The sequence below is a fragment of the Melozone crissalis genome, unplaced genomic scaffold (genome assembly GCF_028551555.1).
Source record: "Melozone crissalis strain CALT ecotype California unplaced genomic scaffold, PUWL_Pcris_2 ptg000018l_1, whole genome shotgun sequence".
Classification (NCBI taxonomy): Eukaryota; Metazoa; Chordata; class Aves; order Passeriformes; family Passerellidae; genus Melozone; species Melozone crissalis.
In genome coordinates this window covers 32,801,070-32,825,434 of record NW_026535796.1, presented here as the reverse complement: position 1 = coordinate 32,825,434, position 24,365 = coordinate 32,801,070, and the positions used below count along the sequence as shown (strand labels likewise).

The window sequence follows — 24,365 nt, the reverse complement described above, 5'->3', positions numbered from 1 at the left end:
CTCTAAAGGTGTTATGCAAAAGGGTAAAACTTCTTATTCAGTTTATACAAATAGAGCAGCTGAAGCAGAATTTAGTGATGTGATTAATCTATATTCATCCATCATTTCAACATTTCAATGGCAGAACTAGAATATGTAGCCTTTGTCCACACACCCTTTCTACAGATAATAGATTTCATAATCCTGCATATACTCTGCATAGATTCTTCAATTTTGATTTTGTGCATTCTTACACTGTATAGAATAGATATCAACTTTAGTGATCTCCTCATCCTAATTTTTACAAGTATTTCTATAGGAGTTTCATACTTTGTATTGCTATCTACTCCAAACTACCACTAGCAGTCAGTGGGTTGATTGCAGGTAGTTCTTCCAGAGACTTTAAACCTTCCAAGAACTCAATTTTATTACGCTTTAATTGACTTTGAAAAATGGTTCCTAGATATCTCTAACTATGTGCTTATTTCAAAAGCATGGAACAAAGTTACACCTCTCCCAGACTTTTCAGCTCACTGAGAAACCAAGGAAGTCATAACAGAAAACCTCATAGAGCAGAGGTAAAAAAGAAGGTGAGGGAATCAGCCAGGCAAAGGACAGCTGTGAACATAATGCCAGCAGGGCCCTGCATACAGAGTCGTGAGACCATATCAGCATCCAATGGCAAGGAATTCCTTTCTGTCAAGCAAATCGTTGCTCTTAGAGAAGAACAGAAACTCATGTGAAAAGGCCCATCCCAGCAAAAACGACAAAGTAAATGTTGTTTTAGTTCACATTACCCCACGACAGCAAATAGGTAGAGAAGTCAGCTCAAGTCCTGTGCAATACAGTGTAAGGACTTGTGCAGCATCTCTAGCCTAAAAGTACTTGGCACAAAAAGCTGTTGGTCCCCAACTAATTTGAAAAATGTAAGAAACTTTGCCACTATAATAGCCAGTAGCAGTAGTGGATTTAGCATAGCACAGGGTGCAAATTAAAGCTGCATCACAGAGCTTGTTAGGCACTCCAGTCCATATTCATGCTGCTTCCTCAGTCCTGCTGCTTAGTGTTTCTATTGGCAAGGCACCTCTGAGGGCCAAGAGCCAGCCCCTGGAAACATTAGGCACAAGGATTTCATAAAGTGTCAGTCAGACCAATCCAACAGCAGCACAAGGCAATTTGAGTGTATTGCATTCTGGTTGCAGGGATGGCGTGAGGTGGTTTGTTATTCCATCAGGTGCCTTGGATCTTTGACAGTTCAGTGCTTCCTCTCTCTCAAAGTTTTCATAAATCAATAAAGCTGAGTTAGAAAGTGTTTCTCCATGCTAAATTGGTTTTTCCCCAGTGAGATAGGAAAACTTTCAAAGTCGTGTCAGGGCAAGAAGCAAAACATTCAAAATTTCTTTTGTGTGTTTCTAAATGAATTAGGGACACAGAAAGCTTAAAGACATGCTGATGGCTAAAATATTTCATTGGAGGGCAAAAAAATTAGATACCCACGAGCCCCCAGCAGGTAAAGACACTGCTTCACCTTTTCATTGCCTGCCAGACTGTCAGTGTAAGCACCAAGCCTATGGTACACACTGGAGTTTCTCTCCACCATCCTTTTTCTTTGCAAATGGCCAAATACTAACTGGAGAATGGATGTGAGTCTGGTCTGCCATGCTCCCAATAAATTTTTCTATCCACAGATTTATTTCTCAAGTCAGTGTCTCTGACTATATTATTGTTAGAAAGTTGAACAAATGCACCAAGTGAGACCATAATCAATTCCAAGCTGGAGAGCAAGAAGTCTGGGAATGGGGCAGGTACAGGACGATAATAAATTCAATAAAGTGTGAAATACACAAGGATAGCAAGGGAGGGCTCTGCCTTTACTGCTCACCTCCACCAAGCCACTGAGAAATACAGGCATCTCAGCAGCACCAGCAAAACCTCATGCAGCTGCTTTCCAGGGAGAGCAGCTCACTGATCAGTCTTCCCCCCTTCGGCTGTCTGATCCAGTTCATGAAACAGCCCCCAAACCTTGGACTTTTATCTCCTGTGACACCAGCAAGAGCTGTGATTGCACAAGCAATAAAGTGACAAAGGAAAGAAGTCACAGGGGACATAGGGGTTTACTAGTGGGAAAATGCTTATGAGACTGCAGACTGACTCACCTAAAATCCCAATTCTTTTGGGGCTGCAGCACCTCACTGCAAAGTGGCACAAAACAGAGGAGGAGAAGACTGAACACATAGATTCCAAATAATCAGGGTGTTGGCTCCCCTCAACCCCACAATTTGACTAAAAATTCACAGAAACCTCCCATGATTGCTGAGAGAAAATGTAGCTTTAACCAATCTGTATTAAAGATAGCAGTATTTCTCCACCCCAATTTTCTACTAATTTTAACACTCAGTTCAATAAACAAACAGAGAGACAGTCCCTGCCTTTCTTTTATTATAACAGAAGACAAATAAAAACCTTAGTGTTCCCTTACAGATTCATTGCTTTCTATATGCTTGGCTGGATCAAACTGGAGCAGGTTAGGTTCCTCCAAAACATGTATAACATGGTCTCCCACAGCATATCCAAGCCCCTCATCTCTTTGGTATATAAAAAGAACCTATTCTGTGCTTGCAAGTGGGAAATTTAATTAGCTGAAGGTTTATGTTTAATGTCAGGTGTCTGAAACTCTTCAATAAAATAGAAGTCTCTGCTGCAAGAACAGAGAATACTTAAAACACAACTGATGTCCTCTCCATGATCCAAAACTGCTCTTCAAAAAGAACTGTGTGGTTTACAGTGATACCATTACTTGGTCATTCTTCTTAATGACTGTAATTACACCATGTCATGTCTAAAGCAACTAGTACTGACACAATGACAGCAACTGCCAGAACAGAGGCAAGCAGACAGGATGAAAAGAGCAGGAAAATGAGTCAACGGCCATAACTGAAAAAGTGAGATAAAAAAAAACCAGGTATGAAAAGACCAGTTCTCTGAGGTAAACTGCTGGGACAGGTGCTCAAGGCAGCCTGCTATTGCTTCAGAGGAAGGACTGAGATCACCACTCTGCATTAGTGGTTGCAGCTTCACTAATCCCACTGCAAATGGGTTCCAGTTCATTTGGGCTGGGAAACTGGATGTTAGAGCAGCCCAATCTTCTGCTACACGTTGTGTTCCCCTGAGGAAAATCTAGACTGAGAGAACTTTGAAGAAGACTGAGAGATGGCAGAACAAACAGGCTGAAATGTTTGAGCAGGGGTCAGTCAGAGTACAGGAATCTGACTATTTAGGCTATTTATTGTATTCTGACTTGCTACTGCAGTGGCGGTGAGGATGAATATTGACTTTTTAGGCAGAAATAATTTATAGTTTTTAATAGCCCTTAAAACTGGAATGAAAGCAACATTCTAACAGCAAGAATTACACCATTCTATATCCATACACAGAGTCCATGGAGCATGGTTGAAACGGCACCATCTGAGTATTATATTCCATAACATCAGTCATGAAACTATAGAATGGAAGTAAATTAAACACACAGAACTGTATCCAAACATTGAATAGAAAAGTCTTTTTATTCAGGACTAGAAGTAATGGCTTACAAAATATCTTTCTTCATCTATTTCGCCTGTTACAGGGTGATTCAGTTCTGTAATTAAGATGAAAATTGAGTTTGCTCCTGAGCCTATAAGTTCTTTATTTGGGGAAATAATAAAAAACTTTCTTGATTTCCTACTTTCACATTTATCAATCTCAGTCTTTAAAAAAAATGAACTTCCATATCATTTTACAAGAGACTTCATGGGAAAAATACATGGACCTCCATAAAACCAACTGCTATTTAGACCATTTGCTTGTGCCACTTAAACATGAGTTCCAAGTATTCCAATTGAAGTATTGTAAGCATTGAAACTTGTAGATTTAAATTCTGTTAGATCTCTTCAATAGTTTTTAACTTATAAAGTGCTACAACTGGTTAGGGAGCAAGAAAACTGCTGGCATTGCATGCAGAGAAACTGCCCCTATTAACTGAAAGTTTGAATCTAAAAATACTTATTTCAGGTAATTGTACTCATTAGTACAAAGAGCCTTACTGAAGTTAATCTTCCATTTCATTGCTGAGAACCATCACATAACTGTAAAATAAGGCATCTTTTGCTCCCATGCTCACCATAACTTACATATTCCAATTACTTTGCAACATTATATTGCTTTTGACTGGGATAGAGTTAATTTTTTTCATAGTAGCTGACTCCAACTGACCAAAGGCATACCCCACACCAATAGGGTGTCACACTCAGCATATAAATCTAGGGGAAGAAGGAACCTGATTATAAAATTTCCAGATCACATAACTGAAAATATGCAAATAAAAAACTTGTGACGACGTTCAAACAACAGAGGTATATGAGAAAGAGGTAGGGGGATTAACACTCCCATGTACTTCAAAACTGGTTATTTGGATATAGCCTTCTTTGGTCACTGAGGATCTTATGATTTGCATTAATCTCTAGCTTAAAGAGCACTGTGTGGAAACAATTCTATTAGTAGGAGAGAAATTCTATGCTATTCCTAACTCTTATGCAAATCATAATTTCTGGTATGTATTTTTGAGTTAGCATCCAGAAAACACAATTTTCTTTTTGAAACTTGACACAGAGACAATACAAGAAGAACAAACAGAAGCACAGAACTTGCCAAACTTTATTTGTAGCCAGCTTCTTGTCCCTTATGCATCTGAATTAGCTTCTTCCTCCTTTTTAATTCCATTTCACTTCACTGCCCCTTCTAAAGAAGACTGAAATTATTCTGGGATATACTTTCTTTTCAAAAAGTCAGAAGTCAGAGGGAAAGAAATGTTTCCTCATATCTGCAAAAGCTAATTTAAATTTTGGGTTAGGCCATTACGGCTTTCCATGAAGCTCCAGTTTCAGTTAGGATTTGCTTTTCACTTCACCTGAAAAGAAGTGTGGTTTACTTCTTTCACAATTGGAAGAAAAAAAAATGAATGTCTTCAAACACAGGCAGCTACCAGATCAGAGAATTGTAGAATAATGAGGTTGGAAGTGACCACTGGCAGTCTCTAGAGGAACCTAACTTCTTCTCAAAGTGATATCAATATGAGATCACACCAGGTTGCTCATGACTTTATCACGTTAGACACTGGAAATCTCCAAGGATGGAGATGGTAAAACCTCTCTGGCAACTTGTTCCAACGATGGACAGCCCCTGTGGAACAAGTTTTCCCTTGTAACCTGTCTGAAATGCTCTTGTTTCAATTCAAGTCAGTTGTTTCTCACCCTGTTGTCATGGAGCACTGTGAAGAGGTCGCCTTTCTTGACAACCTCTGCACAGACTCTGTTAGGCTGCCATTAGGTCTCCCTGGAGCCAACAAAGAAAGGAATATTTTTCCTTTCCCAGGCTGTACAAGAGCACTACCCTTGGTCTCTCTTTACATTGCAAATGCTATGGCTTCCTGACTGTACCAGTTGCCCTCTGTCAAACTTTCTACAATTTATAGATGTCTTACTTTTACTGGGGACCCAAATCTGAATAGTGTATTCTAGATACCAAGAATCTTCCCTCTGGAGAAAATAGAAGGGGATTTTATATTTTTCCCCTGAAGGTCTCCACTTGTTTCCCTCCTTTAGGCATGTCTGTGTGAACTTACTTACACATACAGATAGTCTGGACATAAGTATCTCTCCCCTGATTTTGTATGATCAAATGATACTTTGCTTTTCCTGGATTATGCTAGTGTTAGTGAAAGTCAGGTTGATATAAAAATGCACATTTTAATGTCATTGTTTACACATGTATGCATACAAAATAGTTAATATACACACACAGTCATTACTTTTGCGACCAAATCCTTGAAATGTTATTGTGTGTTAAGGCACAAGTACAAGTGATGTAGATATTACTTCTATGCTTTAATGGAAGCCTCTAGTTTGTTTTTTGTTGTTGTTGTTGGGTTGTTTTGTTCTGTTTTGTTTGTTTATTTGTTTTTGTTTTCCTAGATTTATTTCTTCTAAGTTAAAGGATGATGTAGTGTCCTGGTTCTGGCCAGCACAGGGTAAGTTTCTGCAGTAGCCAGGAGGGAGCATGGCTATGGCCCAGAGGATACTCCACCTCATGACATTTTCCAGCTGGGGGAGAAGGGAGTCTTTTCTGGGGAGAAGGGGCTCCTTCCCATTGGGATAGTGTGGCTGTGGTTGGGGTTAGAATTATGCATGTGAATCACTCTGTCTCTTTTGTATGCTTTAAAAATTAATAATGTAGCTGTTACTGTTAATTTTCTTTTCTCATTGCTGTTTGCAGTAAATTATTCTTATCTCAACTCCTGATCTTCACCTTCTTTGCCCCGATTCTCTTTTCCATCCTGTTGCAGGGGAAGAAGTGGGAGGGGGAAGGGGGAATGAGTGAGTAGCATGTGTTTTGGAGAGTCTCAGCAAGGCCACTAAACTGGGGAGTACCATTCCTAAACCATGACTCATAGAAATCTCAGTTAAAGAAAGAAGAAAAAGAATAAAGTAGGATAAATGCTTTTTGTAAGGCCAGGGAAGACCTAATAGCAAAAGGAGAAGTCACCTAATGAGCCAAAATTGTTAAGCCCCTGTCATGCTGGGGCTTAAGACAGAAAGTGTAAGCAACTGGTGAAGACATGAGAGAACAGTAGGTGAAGGGAATATGCACCCAGCATTGTCAGATTGCAGCTTTACAGTTCTCATGAAGATTGGAGCATGTGTGTAAGCCTATATTTTGCTCACTGGGGAATTATGAAATCCAAAAAAGAGAAGCAACTCCAGGGAATACAGTCTTGAACAGCAAATCACACAGCTAACCTACTTGGATCAAAGCAGCAAACTTCCACCCCAGTTCAAAACAGACTGTCTAAAAACACTCCCAGTGCTTGTTCTAGACTACCATAGCATGGCAAGCCCTATGAGGAAATAAAAAGACCCAGCAGACATCTATACACGTGTCCCTTCCACATACACAGAGTGCAAACTTTCATTCATTTGGGATGGCTTGGGAAATGCACTGTCTACCTTGCCATTCACACTTACTGTGGCCATCCCAGCCTTGGCCTGGTACAGTTCCCAAAGCTTTATGCGCATGTGAGATATATTCTTTTCTGTTTCATTTGGCATGTGTTTAAAGTACTGTCCCACTATTGGATGACAAGGGCTGCAGATGTTCATGTAACTTAAAGGAAACTGTAACCAAAATGTCAAGTTCGTAAGAATCCTCACAATGGTGCAATTATTTTCTAACCAAATCAAAAGACAGGCCTGAGAAACTAAATGTTGCTGCTTATGCACTTATAGGAATCCTTGTTTCCTTTTACAACCCTTGCAAGTTCAGCTCCAGGTGGCCTCTGCTTTTCAAGTCATGTCTCTGTATGCTTAAGACAGTGTTTCCATACAGAGAGGTTGTGGAATCTCCGTACTTAAAGAGATTTAAAGGATGTGGACCTAAGCAACCAGGTCTCAGTGGCCCTGCCTGAGCAGGGCTGGACAAGATGACCTCCAGAGGTCCCTGCCAGCCTCAATCAGTCACCCTGTGGGTCCACTCTGGGACACATCAGCCTCTAGAACAGTGAGGTAGGTAGGAGATAAAATCTTGTACTCTAGATGTTATAACTTGTAAAAATCAGTAGTGCTACAACAGTTCTTGCTCCAGGGGATAATCAGGTGAGCATTTCCACACCTTCTGGATAGACTTTGCAAATGCTGTCAGCCAACTTACAGTTTGACTGATCAAATTAAGAGCTATAAGTTAATAACATGATACATTCTAATGCTGATTCCTGCAAGGCATTATTGTTGATATTTCTGGGATTTAAAGCATTTCAACTAGTAAATGGCTGTTGCTGCCTACTGTACTTGTTAAACATCAAATGTTAGTGCAAACTTGATAGGCTAGGCCAAAAATGGAACTCAAAAATCAGTGAAAAGTCTCTTACAATGTGTATAGACCAACACAAACAAATTCTTAATTTCTAAAATATCAAGTTAAAAATTGCATTTCAGTTTTTAAATTATTCAAAAAACCATCCCATTTAAATGAGTAATAAGGGCACCATAATAAATTCTTTCCAGCTTGGTAAATCATACCATAATTTCTGCACACACTAAATGCTGACCAAATTCATTAAATGCAATAATCGCAAATTGCTTGGGGTTTCTATTCACTATTAACAGGCTTTAAATAAATGCCTATGAGATTTAGGAACAAAAGTTGTTTTTGAAACTTCCCTCCAAGGTTTTAATAAACTTAATGAGAAGGGGAAACTTGAAAAACCTCTAGAAACCTGAGTATTTTTCACTTTTGAATGCTGAAACATTGAAAACATACACAGTTCTGCTATTTCAAATGTTTTTTAGACATAAATAACTAGTCCTCTTTATTTCCAATGAGTATAGTATTCACACTATATTTATTATTTACCTCTGTAGCCCACATCCCTCATCACAGACATTCAGCCTTCAGATTCACAATTTTCAGCTGTGTTGATGCCAATTCTCCTGCCTTTAACCTGCTGGCAGCTCTGTATCCCCTCTCACACAGGAGGTCAGGATGAAATGAGAGCTGTAACCCAACATCACTCCATAAAACAACCTAACTCCTTCACTAGACCACACAGAGCTTTTCCTTAGGGACTAAAACCCACTGATCCATGCAAATGTTCAGGGCAGCCCACCTAAATTAATGAGAATGGGTATTTCTCTCATTCTCCATACTGCTACAGAACATGAGGAATTAAAAGGCACATATATTGAGGTTGAAGAAGAAACCAGTATTTTAGAATTACAGATTTATTATTTTAAAATCTATATTGACTAGGTTAGCTATGTGCAAACAATTAGGGAAGAAACAAGCATTTATGTAATCTGGTTCTTTTGTCCATGTGTTTTTAAATGACCACATTGCCATAGCACAGCTTTTTGGTGCAAAAATCAACCACCAACTTTTCACTTCCCTTAGAAGAAACTAATACAAAATTCAGGCTATAAGAAAGGGACTCCTATTTCAAAGAGGTGGTTGGTGAGCAGTAAAGCAGAAATGCAGGCTTTGATTCATTGATGTATTCACATTTTTCCAACAAATACCTATTTGATAAGGCCATTTCCTTACTCAGTCAGACATTGTACAGAAAATTTCCCCTATGAGTCACTCATTCATATTAGAATCAATCATTTTACCTGTAATAAACACGCAATGTTTGGATTTCTTCTTCTAGTTTTTTGCACTGTTGAAGAGCAGCTTCCTTTTCTTGTTGCAAAGATATCAATTCTGCCTGTGAAATGAAAAACAATCGACTAACCAATTTATTCAGAACATCCATACTTTTTTGAAAACACATCAATCTCTCTGCAATAATTTCAACCATTATTACTGCACACATAGAGTTATACTGCTGTATGTAACATAGTGTTGTGGTTTAACCCCAGCCAGGAACTAAGTACCATGCAGCTGCTTGGTCACTTCTCCTTCCTCCCACTGATGGCGTGGTGAGGAGAATCAGAAAAAGAAAGAAAAGAAAATCAAACTTGTTGATTGAGATAAGAACAGTTAAATAATTGAAACAAAGTAAAATATAATAATAACAATAACAACAACAATAACAATAACAATAATAACAACAATAATATTATTTATATGAGTAATTGTAATAAAAAGGAGAGCAACAGAGGGAGATAAATCCCAAGACAGGCAAGTGATGCACGATACAACTGTTCACCACCTGCTGACTAATGCCAAGCCTGTCCCTAAGCTGTGATCACACCCTTTCCTGGTAACGCCCCCCATTTTATATCCTGGGTGGAATGTTTTATCACACAGAATGTCCCTTTGGCCACTTTGGTGAGTTTTCCTGACCATGCTTCCTCCCAGCTTCTTGTGTACCTCCTGACTGGCCATGCAGGACACACTGAAAGTCCTTGACTTGGGGCAAGCACCACTTAGCAACATCTAAAACATCAGTTATCAACATTATTTGCACACTGAATCTAAAACACACCACTGTACCAGTTACCAGGAAGCAAACGAGCACTTCCCCAGCCTATTTAATTCTTATGAAATATTCTTTCTTTTCCTAGCATTGAAATTTTTCTATATTTTTTTCATGATTTCTGCACTAGCAGGATGATGTTTTGAATGGCTTCTCCCATGTAAGTTTTTTGAATACCTAAGGTTAGAACTCTTCAGTTCAGCCAAGTGGATATCAGCAAACACATTTCATATGATACGTATGTGTTGCTATACTGCAAAACTGTTGACCAACATACAGAAAGTGAAGCAAGGCCCTTGGCCATGAACTACTGACACAGGATTCTGGTCTGCACATGGCTCCCTGGCTGTTAAGGGCAGCTCCCATGGTAGCAGCCCCTGGCTGATGTTAGCAGCAGAAGAGCTGCTGGATAGGCAGGACCCTGAGCAGTGGCAGGCAGCAGGGACTGCAGAGACTGGCACTGACGGTACGTGCTGGGATCTGGGTGCATTCTTACCCAGGATCTGGTTTATAGAGGGGTGAGGGAATCCTTGAGCAATCACCTTCATCTCCCATCTGTGAGCCCCACCGGACACTCCCCTTCCCATCCTTGATTCACACTGAAGGGAGAGTGACTCATGACCATAATGGAAATTGCAGCATGTGGCTTGTAATTCAGGAAGGTAGCCAGCCCCAACAGGCCTTACAGTTATAGTGGAGGCAGGGAGAAATAAGTATTCATGCAGATTTAACATTGGTCTATAGCTTAATCACCATTAATTTTAAAAGTCCAGTTTCAATAGCACTGCAGGGCTGCCTTGAGGACCCAGGTACCATATAAATAAATCAGTGGGTGATTTATTATTGTAACAACAAATAAGATCAGGCTTCCACAGCAATTCCTTGACACATGAGCTTGAGCATTGGGCTGTTTTCCAATGTTCTTAATTCATGGTGTAAGTTATTAATTCTACAAATTGTAGAGCCCTTAACCAAGAGGCACATGTGTGAGAAATTCCAACTGTGGATTCTGCCAACTCTTCAGGACAGCGTTGCGGAAAAGTTTCTTGGTAAATTAAAGACCTGTTATATGAGCTACAAACCCATGAAGGGGAATGCACATAGTTCAGCTTCTAAGTCTGCCAAACTCACTGTATAATCATGAACTACTCTGCCTGTATGCCTCAAAATCTCTCTCCTAAAACAGGGCTCCCACCTGCTTCTGTTTCCTGTTTGTCTGTAAGTCTTCAAGGCAGGTGTTTTACTGTTTACTGTCAACTCCCAGTCATCTATGGGCAATTCATTCTGCTGGTTGATTAATCATGTCCTGGATACTTGGCTGATTCCTGACAAATTTTATTGAACGCTGCATTGCACAAATGCAGCTACACAAGCAGTCTCTGAACCGTGCTGCTCGGTGGGTCATGTTGCACCCAGGGTTTTGCACTGCCCAGGTACAGGACCCACTGCTGTAATTGCTCCTGTGAGAGACATCCATAAAGTTTTAACAGGAAGTTCCTTGGTGAATAAAAACTTTCTTACTATATGGGGGGCGTTCCTTCAGCTTTAAAAGCAGAAAGCGTTAATGTTTAACATCTGAGTGACAGTGGTTTTGAGCTTCTGATACTGAAAACAATGTACTGCATGCTGGCAAGCCCTAACTTCTGTCAGAAAGAGGTTAAAATCCTCTGCAGGTGAGCCTCTTGCCTGGTGCAGCTTGCTGCCTTGCAAGCAGAACTCACAGAACACAAGATGTTAGCCAAACCAAGCTATTTTCTGTAATTATACTGTTCTGTAGGTGAAACAACATTCTTAAAAATTGGAAAACACACTTGAATCAAAGTAGGTGGTTTGTTCTAGAGGCCAGTAATTAACATCCTTGCCAATTTTCAGTGTACTGTGAAGTGTGATTGAAATGGTAGACTGGAAGGAAATGTTTGCAGCTGACACACCTACTCAGAGAGATTAACGGCCAGTCTCTTTGGAGAACTATCATAAAAAATACACCTCATGTTCCACTTGCTGTTCAGGACAAGAGTCAGAGGCATTAGAGCCTTAAGACTATTATTTATGTCAGCTTTTCAGCAGAAAAAACTGCACTGATTTGACTGGGTTTGCATCTGGGTTTGTACCAATAAAAATATCAGCAAAATCAGGTTATTTGGATTTAAAAAAAACAACAAACCCGAGAGCTACAAAAAGTGAAGGGAAGAAAACCAGACATTTGTTAGCCTCCTCAGTACCTTCAGTGGAGTTGATATTAGGGAGCTTAATGAGACCAACAAAAATCCAAGCCCAAGAGTCTCTGTGCACAGCATGCAGCCATGTGACAAAATGACCCATTGTTCACAGCCCTGAAGGGTGGTAAACACAAATAAAAGAGTCAAATATCTTCACAAGGCAGAGATGTCTTCCTTCACTAGAAGAAGGAAAGCAAAACAGTGCTCATCACAAAGTTAAATTGCTAACTAAAATAATGGCATCTGCTCTACAATAAGGAATTTGGAAGACTCCTAAATATATATTGAAATCCATCCATACTGCATATGGCAAAAATCCTGCATGAGCTCACCTCTAGTAATAACAATAGCTGCTTGAGAACTTTTTAACAAAATATTGTTCTTCTGGAAAATGTCAAGCTGAGGAAATCAGAACTTTTCACAGAAATTTATTTGTTTTGATTAAATTGTTTTGGAAGGTAGGGTAAAGAAGAAGCAAGAAGAAGAATTACACACAGGTTCCTCTAGTGGTGGTTTCCCATGTAAAGGTCACTTTAGAGGTGAGCTTGGTCACCTTTTGGTATAGGTGTCACTCTCAGCAAAGCTTCTTTTTAACCCTGAAAGGGTATTCTGATCACTTGGATACTGTGAAAAATATTTCTGAAGATTTTGTTTTGTCCAGAAGTTCCTACACTTTCATATTTGGTTTAATGTGGATAGATCCTTACCCATTCTCTGTCCACCTTCCTGCAAATGAGAATTGTTGTTTCTTTATTTTCCCATTTTGAATTTTAGTAGTTTTTTTGGTGAAAATTTAAATTTTCCAATTAAATATAAAATCTAATTGCTATCTATCAAACTTAAAATAGCTGATCTCAACTAAAGAAAATTTTGGTGCTGATCTTTTTGCTTTTGCTTTTGCTTCAAAAAATTTAAAGGAACAATGTAATGCGCATGTGTTCTCTTACCACAACGTCTGGAAAAATACAAGACATAAGCAAAGGAAAAACAGAGGACAAAACTAGTATTTATCTTTTCCTAATTCCTCTAGGGTGAACATGAGCACCCTCAACTCTAAATTGAAAGAGGTAAGAACACACAGCCTCCTATGCTGTCAGGTTCTCTCTGGAACCTCACCTTTGTGTGAGAGACGGCTTTTGTAAGAGTTTTCAATATCCAATACAAAAGAAAAAATCCAATTAACTTCACTAATAAAGTTTCATAGCTTTATTTTAATTTATTTTCTCGTGCATTTATATACAACATATATATATATGTATATATATATATATATGTATTTTATATATATATATAAAATAAGCATTTATTTTTCCTTTCTGAGATAGGATAAACAAACAACCTTTTCTGTTACCTCTCACTAAGCAGGCTCTTCATTACCTTGATCAATTTAAATGCATGTCTCCTCAGTACTCTGTACTCATGCCAGTAGAAACCTCTCACCTGACACATTCTTGTACTCTTTTTGTTCCCAGTCACCCTCCAGCCTGTTCTGCACACTGGTATTACCCAGTTGACAGTGGAAACTCTTATTCATCCTGAAAAGATAATACCTTACACTTGGCACTGAAATTCCACCCCACTGCTTTTGTTTTTCCAGTACTTGAGGCCATCCCAATCTTTCTGCAAGACAGCTTGAACTTACTTTGTATTAATAATATCTCCATGCCTTATTAAAAACAATTCCCAGCTCTGTATCATCAAGCAATTTTGTTGGCACATAGCTGCTCTTCCTGCCAAAGGTTCTCAATGACAGCATTAAAGAAAACTGGTTCAGCACCAGCTGGTAAGAAATTGGAGAGAAATTCCACTAGTGAAATCCTTGGACCTTAACATTTCTTCCTTCAAATCTGTTTGCTGCTGCCTTCCTGCTAACTAGTTCCTTATTGCCTTTGACTAATCCCTCATCTCCTTCATGGGTACATGACATTTTGCAGACAGACATGAGCTAAACGTGCCCATTCTTCCAAACAAGAGACGCTGGGTGAACCCAGTGAGCAGCAAACAGCATTTCCCACATTAAGCTTGTGCCTGCTTGTAAAATAACAGTATATGCATTCCCCACTGTAATTAATAATTTTCTATATGGCACAACCTATAAGCTTATGTGTCAGGTTATATTAAAAAAGTTTACTTGTCTAAATAATCAGTTATCATATAAAAGAATTCTTGCATGATCATTCTTGTGTGAAAACTGTACTGTAATTCACTCTTGATGGATCCATGCTTTAAAAATATTTTCCTCTGAAACTTACTCTGAAGACTGGACAATAAAGACTAACTGGTCTACAGTTGTCAAAATTACATTTTTCCCCTTCTAAATATAGATGCTCTCTCTGCTAATTCCCTGTCATATTACACTGCACATGGCCTCATAAGATTTATTAAAGAACTTTACTATCATTCCTGGAATTTCAGGTACCAGTTCTTTCAGAACTGGCGATGGAAACCATGCATTAACCCAATGCAAGCACAATAATCTATTGAACAGCTGCCATGTACTCCATTTGCATACATTCACTTTTCTTAACCCTTGTCCTCACAGCTGGCATCTTCATTGCTCAGTGCTGAGAGAAACAAAAATTAAAATCACATGCTTTTAGACCGAATCCAGAATTACCCCTGATCTCCGTGCCATTCTCAGACCAGTGGGATATTTCCTCTTTCCTTGTTCTCATTTCAGTTGTTACATTATTGTTTGTTTCAATTTCCTTTCCAAGGGCAAATTTAGCTTAACCTCAGGCAATTTTCATTTGTCTCTATATCTCCTGTTTTCTAAGACATAACTTCCTTGCTTAATAAGTACCCTTCTTGTGGATAACTTATTTGTACTTTATTTGCATGGAAATTATAACTGACTCAATTAGAATGGGCACACTTTCTACCCAGTACAATTTCCCTTGGCTTGACTGAGATACATGTCAATGCATGAGTTTAATGCACTATTCCTTCACTCTGTAATAGTCACTACCAGCATTTTGCTTTCTACTGATACAGGATATTCCCACAGATTAGAAGAAGGTTGTGTGAGAAATCTGAGGATCTCCAAGTTAATTTCTACAATTTATGTTCTCAGTCATCTACATTCGGTAGAGCTGCAAAGGGGAAAAAGGGAAAAATGGCAGTAAAGGGGGAAAATGGCAGTAAAGGGGGAAAATGGCAGTCTTTCTACTCTAGGTCCTATGTTATCATCTGGGGTCTGAAACGGAATGGAGCCTCAAACAGACAAGAGGGAATTGCTCCCACTTCTTGGGAGGAAGAAGTATGTTTCTGCTGATATTAGCAGGCTAGCTGGACAGGAAGAGCTCAGGTGTCTTCTCAGGGCAACAGGAGATTGGGAAGCCAAAAAAGATTTCTTTCATTCTGAATTAGAATGAACAAAAACCCCCTCAACTCTGTAAAAAAAAAATTAAACTGATGAAATATTTTAATCTTACACTATTTTTAATGCTTCTACATTTGACACATCATGTCAGTAAGAGAGATACACACTGCCTGATAGAGCAGGTCATGTTGTGACACATATGAGATCCAACTTCTAACCGTTCTGTTATTTTTACGTTAGCAGCTGCTACTTAGTGCAGATTACAACAGCTCATCTTATTCTCTATATCAAAGTGTCAACACATCCAACTGTTTCACCAACAATACTAGCAGGTAATGCTTTGATCTAGAAAGGAATACAAGCACTTGTCTCATTAATTAGGGGATCAGAGGTTTTCAGGGTCAAGGAAAAGACTCAAGCTAACGAGAGGACTGAAAATGGCTAGCACTCTAATAACACACTAAGCAATCTCCTTTTTGTTTTAATCACCCTGCTGAAGTGTCAAATTGTTTCATTACAATACAAAGGGGACACATTGACCTAGAAAATGAGATAACATGTTTCAACTTGCATTTAAGTATCAGCTGGCCTTGATGACTTCAAAAATTAAAAGGTAAAATTAGAACTTACTATAGTAGTTGTTAGAAAATATTGACACATCATGAAATACACAATTAACAAAAATAAGTCCAAATTTAAAATATAAGAATTAAATGTTTTACTTCTGAAGTTTGAAATGTAGTTTCAAGTTTCAATATTCACCAAATAAAACTTCTAGGAGGTAAACTGAGCTGGAAAAGTTTGGAATTGTAACTGAAATTATTAGAAATTCATACAAAGTTGTTTCTCAACACACAATTTTTCTAACAGAAATAGTTTTTCTAAACCTGTCTCAAATTAAGAGTAAATGGAGAACTGTATTACTGGTCCCTGACACAGCGCTGCTGTGGAGGATCACTACAGCTAGAAAAAATACAATAAAGAACCAGCTGAGGTTTATCTGTGTATGTGAATTTCAGGGTAAGGCTGGCAATTGTGGGAAATCTTGACAGCCTTTACGTTGCAGCCCTCAACAACCCTCTGCCACAACCACACCCGGGTTGACATACCCTTTGGGCACAAAGGAAAGGCATCTCAACAGCAAACATGACCTTTATGAGTTTGCAGCAGGATGAAACAATTAATCATAATATTTTATTCTACAATCTAATACTACTGTTGGTCCAAATAAATAGCTGTAATGATTTTTTTTTTTAAATAAAAAGCATTATCTCACTGCGTTGTTAAGATACACTGGTTTAGATGGAAGTATTTCTGAGGAATGTCAGACAGGATTTCTGAGAGAAGAGAGAACTCCTCCCCAGCCTTGTGATTAGGTTATTTGTTTTGAATGCTGAAACCTAATGCTGACTCCCAGCTTCTTGCATTAACCCACTCTGGGCATCCTGGTGAACTCCTCCCAGTGAGACTGCTTCCCTGCTCCAAAGTTATGTGAATTATCCATGGTTCTGGTGACTGTCATTGTCTCGCTTCTCTCTCCGCAACCGACAAAAATATTTTTTTTTTAAATGGCTAAGCATGTGAAAAGCAGATCCAAACAGGGATACATCATGGAAAACACGATGAACTCCAGAATTCAGCCATGAAAATGTTTGAGGGTGACAAACTTGGATCAAGGAGCTGAAATAAAGGCTTTCCTATACATGATGTGAGAGCATCAACAGTGGCTTTTAAAACTGTATGATTTTCATTTACCTTACAAAGAATACGTTAACATTTTCTGTTATTGGAATTAAAAGTTTTAACCCTGAAATCTTCTTTTTAAAAGAAAAAATGGAATTGTCCTTTTCAAGAAGTGTTGTGTTTCACCTCTGTCTTAGGTAACTTTCCTCAACTCAGCCTTTATGCTACCCTAATTTAATATTTTTAAGGAGTTTTTCGGACTACTTGTAAGAGATGCCACTATCTGACATTTAGAGTCTTGTCTCCATCACAACAAATTCCCCAGTGAGAATACATTATCATACCAGATGAACATTGCTTGCATGGTTGTTCATTTCTAAGACATCCTGTTGTGACTGGGACATTAGCAACGGGTCACAACAAATTCTACACAGATTGTGCAATTAGAAGGAAAAAAAAAATCACCAAATAGCTTTTGACTGCTCTGAGAAAGAAAACAAAAGAATACAACAGCAATTTTGCTAAGACTAGATATGCATCTGGTTAATTTTATTACAATAAAAGCAAACAATATCATTATGCCTGACATGTGATGCCTTATCCTTGTACTACGTGGTCACACCACATTGGGAAGAAGCTCACCGTACCAGCAGTATTTAACAAGCACTTTGCTCCTTTACAAGCACATATTACAGGCACATTTGCCCACAGAAGTGGGCCTGTCCCTGGAGGTGTTCAAGGCCAGGCTGGATGGACCTCTGAGCAACCTGGCCTAGTGAAAGGTGTCTCTGCTCATAGCAGATAGATTGGACTTAGATGACCTTCAAAGTCCCTTCCAACCTATGATTCTATAATTCATCAATTACCACATTATGTAAGAAAGTATCTGTATGAAATGCTCATGATAAGTTTCAGGGAGAATTAAGGATTTGCTCATCTAACCTTAGATATGATGAGACAAATTTTCTTCATCATCTGCATTATTATTCTGTAATAAGTTATACCTTTTCCAAGCAGTATACTGATATACTGAAAATTGCAGGAAAAATTACCCATTCAAAGGACAATCCAAGGCAGGTGATAAGAGTGTGAGACTAATACATGGAAGCATTTTGTTTTAAAGAATGATTTAGGGAATGAGGACGATTCATTTGGAATTCTGCCCTTGTGAGGTTGACACAAAACTGCAATTGACTTCCCAGGGTGAAGATTTCATTTATGGTTTCCATTCTTTTGCACACATAGGTTAAAAACTCCAGAGATACCATCATACATGCCTACTGTGCATGTGGATAACTACCCAATGATACTGTAAGTCTTATTTTAGGTAAGATATAACCATAGTGGATGACAAAAAGGCCCCTGAAAAATTCCAAGGATGACAGCTCCAAAATACACACTCATAGCTGGACTGGGCTTTGCACATAAGTAACTCCATGTGCAGAGACACTGACCTTTTGGTAGGAGGGATTTTATTAAGAACACAATCTGGTGGTGCTTTAAAGAGCAAATAGATAGGACTCTATATACAGGTACGTAGATACTTGACTCACTACTAAATCACAATGTACACTGTAAAAAGAACATAAAAAGAAAACAATCAAGAATACTTTGTTTTAATAGAGAAAAAAAACCCCATTCATGACTGCAATTTCTGCACAGTAGTCATCGCTTTACAATCTATAAGAAAATAACACACGTCAATTAATTTCTTTACTTCTCAGATTGAATACCATTTACAGCTATGGATCTGTGGAAAGGAAACATTACATCATTTTCTGTAATTCAGGTTTGGCCTTGGTGACATCACAAACTTTTTTTCTCATCTAAAAATCTATCTGGAAAAAGCAAATTCAAATAAACAATGGAAAACCATCAGCAATATAGAGAAACTTGTCTTATTTGAAGGTAAAATAAAGAATATTGTTTTGGGCATGGTGTAACCATGTACCTGTTCATGGCTCTATTGGTAACTGGACTGAAAAACAGATATTCCCCTTGAAGACATATCAGGTTACCAAATAGAAGTTTAAAACAAAGGATAAAAACCATTCCTGATTTACTTTAATGATAGGCATGTTTCCCTCACCTCTGAGAGGCCTGACTTCATACCATGAAGATGATTGCACTGTACATGAAACTTTACTGGCAATCTTCTTAGGGAAAATCAAGAAGGAAACAACTGTGTAAGCTGGAGCGAGCTGAAGAAACCTTCCAGGTGGTGTCTGAGTCCTACTGGCAGGTTACTCTGGGAAAGCTTCAAATGTCAGCAACCATGATAAACCCTTTGTCCACAAAAATTACTTTGGCCACCTATGATTTGAAGTCAGTATCTGCCACAAACAGCAAATTGTCAGCACATGATCCAAAAGGTAATGTAATGTTGTCTCAGAAGCTTTGTGGTAACAAAGACCTATTCAATAAAACAACTTTACCCTCAGCCCCAAAAGTGTCTTATCCAGTTTGGGGTGGAACTGTACTGGCAGAATAACAGAAAAAAGTTCATATTACAGCCAGACATGTTTTATCCGTGCAGCAGCCAGAAACTCGGTGCTCTCAGGGTTCTCCATCTGGCACATTTTTGAGGCTCCGCTAACAGATCCCGAACTAATCACAGTACCCAACTCTCTATTGCTAAAAAGAACAGACTAGAAATTATGTTATGACCTTGAGATCTACTGGCATGACTTTACTCATGTTAAAAAATGGTCAAAAGTTCTCTCCTCTTCACCTTCCTAAAAGGAAGGGCTGCTAACATCAGACTGTCAAAGGGGTATAGGCCCTAGCACACAGTATGGTTCAAAAGCATCACCTGGGAGAGTGGGTTAAAACCATGCCAGGGATTTCTCTAAAATAATGCATGAATGGTTTCATGCCATTGTGCATGTCCATGCCACGATTCTATTTTTGTTACTAGTCTATGTTCAGATAACTAGTCTTGTCAACTTATAAGGGCTTAATAGACTTGATTAAGGTTGATAAATCTGACTTTCTCTCATTCCCAGTAAGCACACAGCTGTTAAACAGGGGTCACTGACATCTCCATTTCAAGAAGGCAAGGATGCCTTCAAGAAGGCAGCAGTGTCCAATCACATTATCAGAATTTAACTAAAATTCTTTCATAAAAGTAATGAATCTGTAGAGGTCTATAAATATGAATTGTCCCAGTTACATCATATTACTCTCCCAGGATTTGGAAGGAAAGGCAGCTAAGAGATTAAGAGTTAGTGTTTATTACTTCACCTTGTGGCCTTCACCTTATGACTAGCAGGTATACATACTCAAATTAATCTGATATTTTTGTATACAAGGAAACACAGAATCAAAGTGCTGAGTTCAAAAGCAATTGTTACATCTAATAAAAGAAAAAATCCCAGTTATTGAATAAAAGCATCTGTTATCAGGAAATTTAGGAATAAGAAAGAATCCATGAGTATGCCCCATACTGACATGTGCAGAGCATAAATACTAAGACATTCTCAAATGCAAGTCTGTTAGTACTTCTCATTTGATTTCTGAAGTTCTTGTCAAACAATATAGCAAGATAGTTTGAGTTCTTTCTCCAGCTGTATTATGTCATGCCTAGCAGTTTTGGGAAAAAGACAGGAGCTCCATGTCTGCACTTGAGGCTGGCTGTAGGCACCATGACCTTGAGCTACTTGTGCAACTGGAGCGACCATGGATTTCTGATACACTGTGAACAAGCCACCATCGTGTCTCCTGTGATGCAAACATTCTCAACAGATAATTTAGAACAGTTTCAGTCTCTATTGTTGCAATGCCACCTGTGTAAAAGGGATCAGTCATGTTGAGTCTGAGTAGTTGATTCTGAACAGAACAGAATTCCTGAATCTTGCTGTCTCCACAATCTTATAGCAATGCTTTCTACCCAAGGAGAACTCAGAGTAAGGACTTAAACTAAGAAAAGCAAATAGATGTGTTTGTGAGAACATACATTTAAGTATTTATAGAAAACATTTGTTTGAAAATAGTACAGGAGAAAATTCAATAGAGGGCACTTTACTATCAAATCAGCAGACAATGGATCCATCCATGGTTTGTTATGGATGCTATACTGTTAGAGAGATCTGTTGATACAGGTGAGTTACCTTCACTTAGGACTCAAAAGTATGTTCTGATACTACAGATTTCAGCTCCTTTCTGTTAAAAATCTACTATTTTTTTATGAGGTAATCATATTACCTTCTACCTTCAGTTAGCTTCTAGTAGATCTTTGCATTAGGCAAAAACCATTTTTTTCAGTTCCTATGTACATTTTGGTACTTAGTTGCCTGCAGTTGAGTCTGTTGCAACTCAGACTCAACTACATTTCAACTGGGAAAAAAGTAATATTGTGATCTTTGGAGTAAGGGAAGTGAATAAGAAAAGAGATACATTACCCACGATAATTTTCTTAAAAATTGTTAACATGTGAAATAAAAGAATATAATCCACTGAAAAGATAAACATTTTTCTCAACTATCACATCTTCCAGCAATTTTCAACAGTATAATCTAATACAGAATGTTTATTTCTTTCTTCTTATTTGTGCAACACTGAAAACATAATTTTCATCAACAAAGATTGTTGTGTACAAAAAATCTTCATGATAAACCCAGGCAGTAAACACTTATCTGTGTTACTTTCTTAAAATTTTAACCAATCCTTTTGTTTTTAGTCATTCAGCATATCTATTCTACTTTTGCTCCTATTAGACATTTCTCAACTTGAACACCTGTTGAACTAAACTCGTCTTGCCAAAATATTTTTAATTATGCAATCTGTATTCTGTCAATGGCAAGCACTTGAGGAGAATTTCTTTTATACCTTTCAACATGCCCAGCAGACAATTAAGAACTCAGTGTACAGAAATATTTGCCAACTGAAATGTTAGTAAGACAAGTTTAATCAAGTGATCTTGACTAACTTTTACCAAAGAATCACAATTTTCATCATCAGGTTATCACTTCAAAATACCACTTTAAATGCTATTTCTTAGAAATTTTTATTTACTCAAGCCTTTCACACAATCTGTAATACATGCCTGACTTGCATAATACTTCATCCATAGATCCATTAATGCTTGAATACTTTCTTTTCATGGGTAGCACAATGAATGCCAAATTTGTCTCCAGCTTTTAAGAAAATTTGGTTTTTGCAGGGAAAATCCTGACCCATTGAAGCCAACAGAAGTTCACTGTTGACTTCAATGGGATTAACATTTCCCTGTATTTGTATACATGCATTCTCTCCATTTAGTGACAAGTATTCCAATTACATGTGTGCTGTACCCAAGGATAAGTCCAATTAAGAGAAACGTCTTTGAATTAGTGTTTGATGACTGATACTATAAATGTAGATTTTTAGACAACCATTGTGCAGATCCCTCTCCAATTCTGTAGCAATAAAATAATGAGATAATTCTGCAGTGCAAGGTGCCACCTGCCATTTACTTTTAAAGTAAAAAACATATGTGGGTCTCATCAGAGGAAAGAAAAAAGACTGTACAACAAATTTTGCAAAGCATCTGAAGAGCAGTAAAAGAATTCTTAAATAACTACCACTTTCAGAATGATGACACTTTTTTGGGGAAGGGCTGCAGAGCTATTAAATTCATCCACAAACAGGGAAACCCATTACTTTCTTTTGGAAGCTGCTGGATTGGCAGCCCTATTGCATAAACATACTGTAGTAGATTATCCCCGCTGTATGAGACTCCACAAAATGCTTTTGATCCATTTCATCTTGCAACTTAGCAAAGAAATGTTGCAATAAGAAACTGCACCAGAGATCTGAAAAACTTAAGCTCTGGATTACCATATTGTGTTGTCCTGCCATTCAGTGCGTCAGACAAAGGCAGTGGTGTTTAAAGTAGAAAAAGGAAAAAGAAACTGGTCACAGAAAGTGCTGAGAACAGAGTAAATAATATTCCTCCACATCCCTACTCTTTCATAGATCTGTTGTTAAAAGAGTTGCAGCAATTAGGCTTTTGTTAATTACCAGCTGTTGAAACAGATGTGTTGACTGTCCTTATTAGCCAACAGCTGGGACAGGAGAACAATTGATGCTCTCTAAAATCAACAGCCAGCTGCTTTGCAGTAATTATCTCCTATGGATAATACAGGTGATAAAAGCAGCAAAAAGGTTATGAGTTTCAATAACCAAGGTACTGTTATTGAACATTACTGGAATATATGGTTAATTTTAGAAAATGAGTAGAACAGTAAGTTGCTATGTCTGCTTCCTATCTGCATTGTGTCAAGGTCACTTAACATGCAAACAGTAGGGGAAATATAATCAGGAAAAAACCCCAAAACACCACAATTTTTCTAATTTTTAAAGCTTCTTACTTATTTTTAATTTCTTGCTGATTAAGAAATGCTTTCTCTTTCAGGTGACTATGACTAGATGTCAGTCATCATTCACTCAGTTTCCCATATGCCTCTCTTTGCATTCAATTTTACCATAAATGACTTTGCAATGTGCAGATGGCTATTCCTACCTGTTGGGAAATTTTATTATACAATATGTAATAAAGAAATGATTAAAGAGGGGGGCCATCTCTCTAGAGAGTTAGATTCTAGTCTCAGGCACGTAATCAAATCCTAAGGATATTCACTTCACTTCTTGGAATTAAGTTTCCCTAGCACTAAAATGGGGGAAGTGTGTTTATCTTGATCGATCACTTTATGATTGATGACTTTAACATACTATTTAAGTGCAAAGTAATGCCTGCATAATACATTACTGCAACAGTAAAAAACCTGCATGCTTTTCTCACAGTGCAATATGTCAAAGGTTATAAAATGAATAGTTCTTTAAGAAGGCCAGGACCGGGAGCCACAAGTGTAAGTCCCAATATCTAAATGGATATAATATCTAAATGGAATATACTAACATAGGTAGTCAGATAGCTTATATTTACTTTTGCTCCTGCTTTGATTTATATTTTCTCATCTCGATACCCTATTAAATGCATTGAAAGAAAAGCAAAGCAGAGATTTTAAACCATTTCTATTAGCCGCTCAGTTCATCTTGAGCCAACAAAAGATATGTCTACAAGAACCTACAACCATGTCTATTCACTAATTAGTCTGCACTTAAAGACACTGCCATACTGAAAGCAGGGATTAAGGCTGATTGAATACTCTGCCTT

At 38.1% G+C, this 24,365-nt stretch overlaps 1 protein-coding gene across 2 annotated transcripts in view; it reads right to left on the bottom strand.

Moving 5' to 3' along the window:
* The window catches only part of MIPOL1 (mirror-image polydactyly 1), a 176,854-nt gene that overhangs the window by 37,465 nt on the left and 115,024 nt on the right, over positions 1-24,365 (bottom strand). For both annotated transcript variants that reach the window (XM_054276183.1, XM_054276182.1), the window contains one exon: positions 9,177-9,271. In XM_054276183.1, coding sequence (XP_054132158.1) covers positions 9,177-9,271 — 95 coding nt within the window. The remainder of the gene's footprint in view (positions 1-9,176; positions 9,272-24,365) is intronic.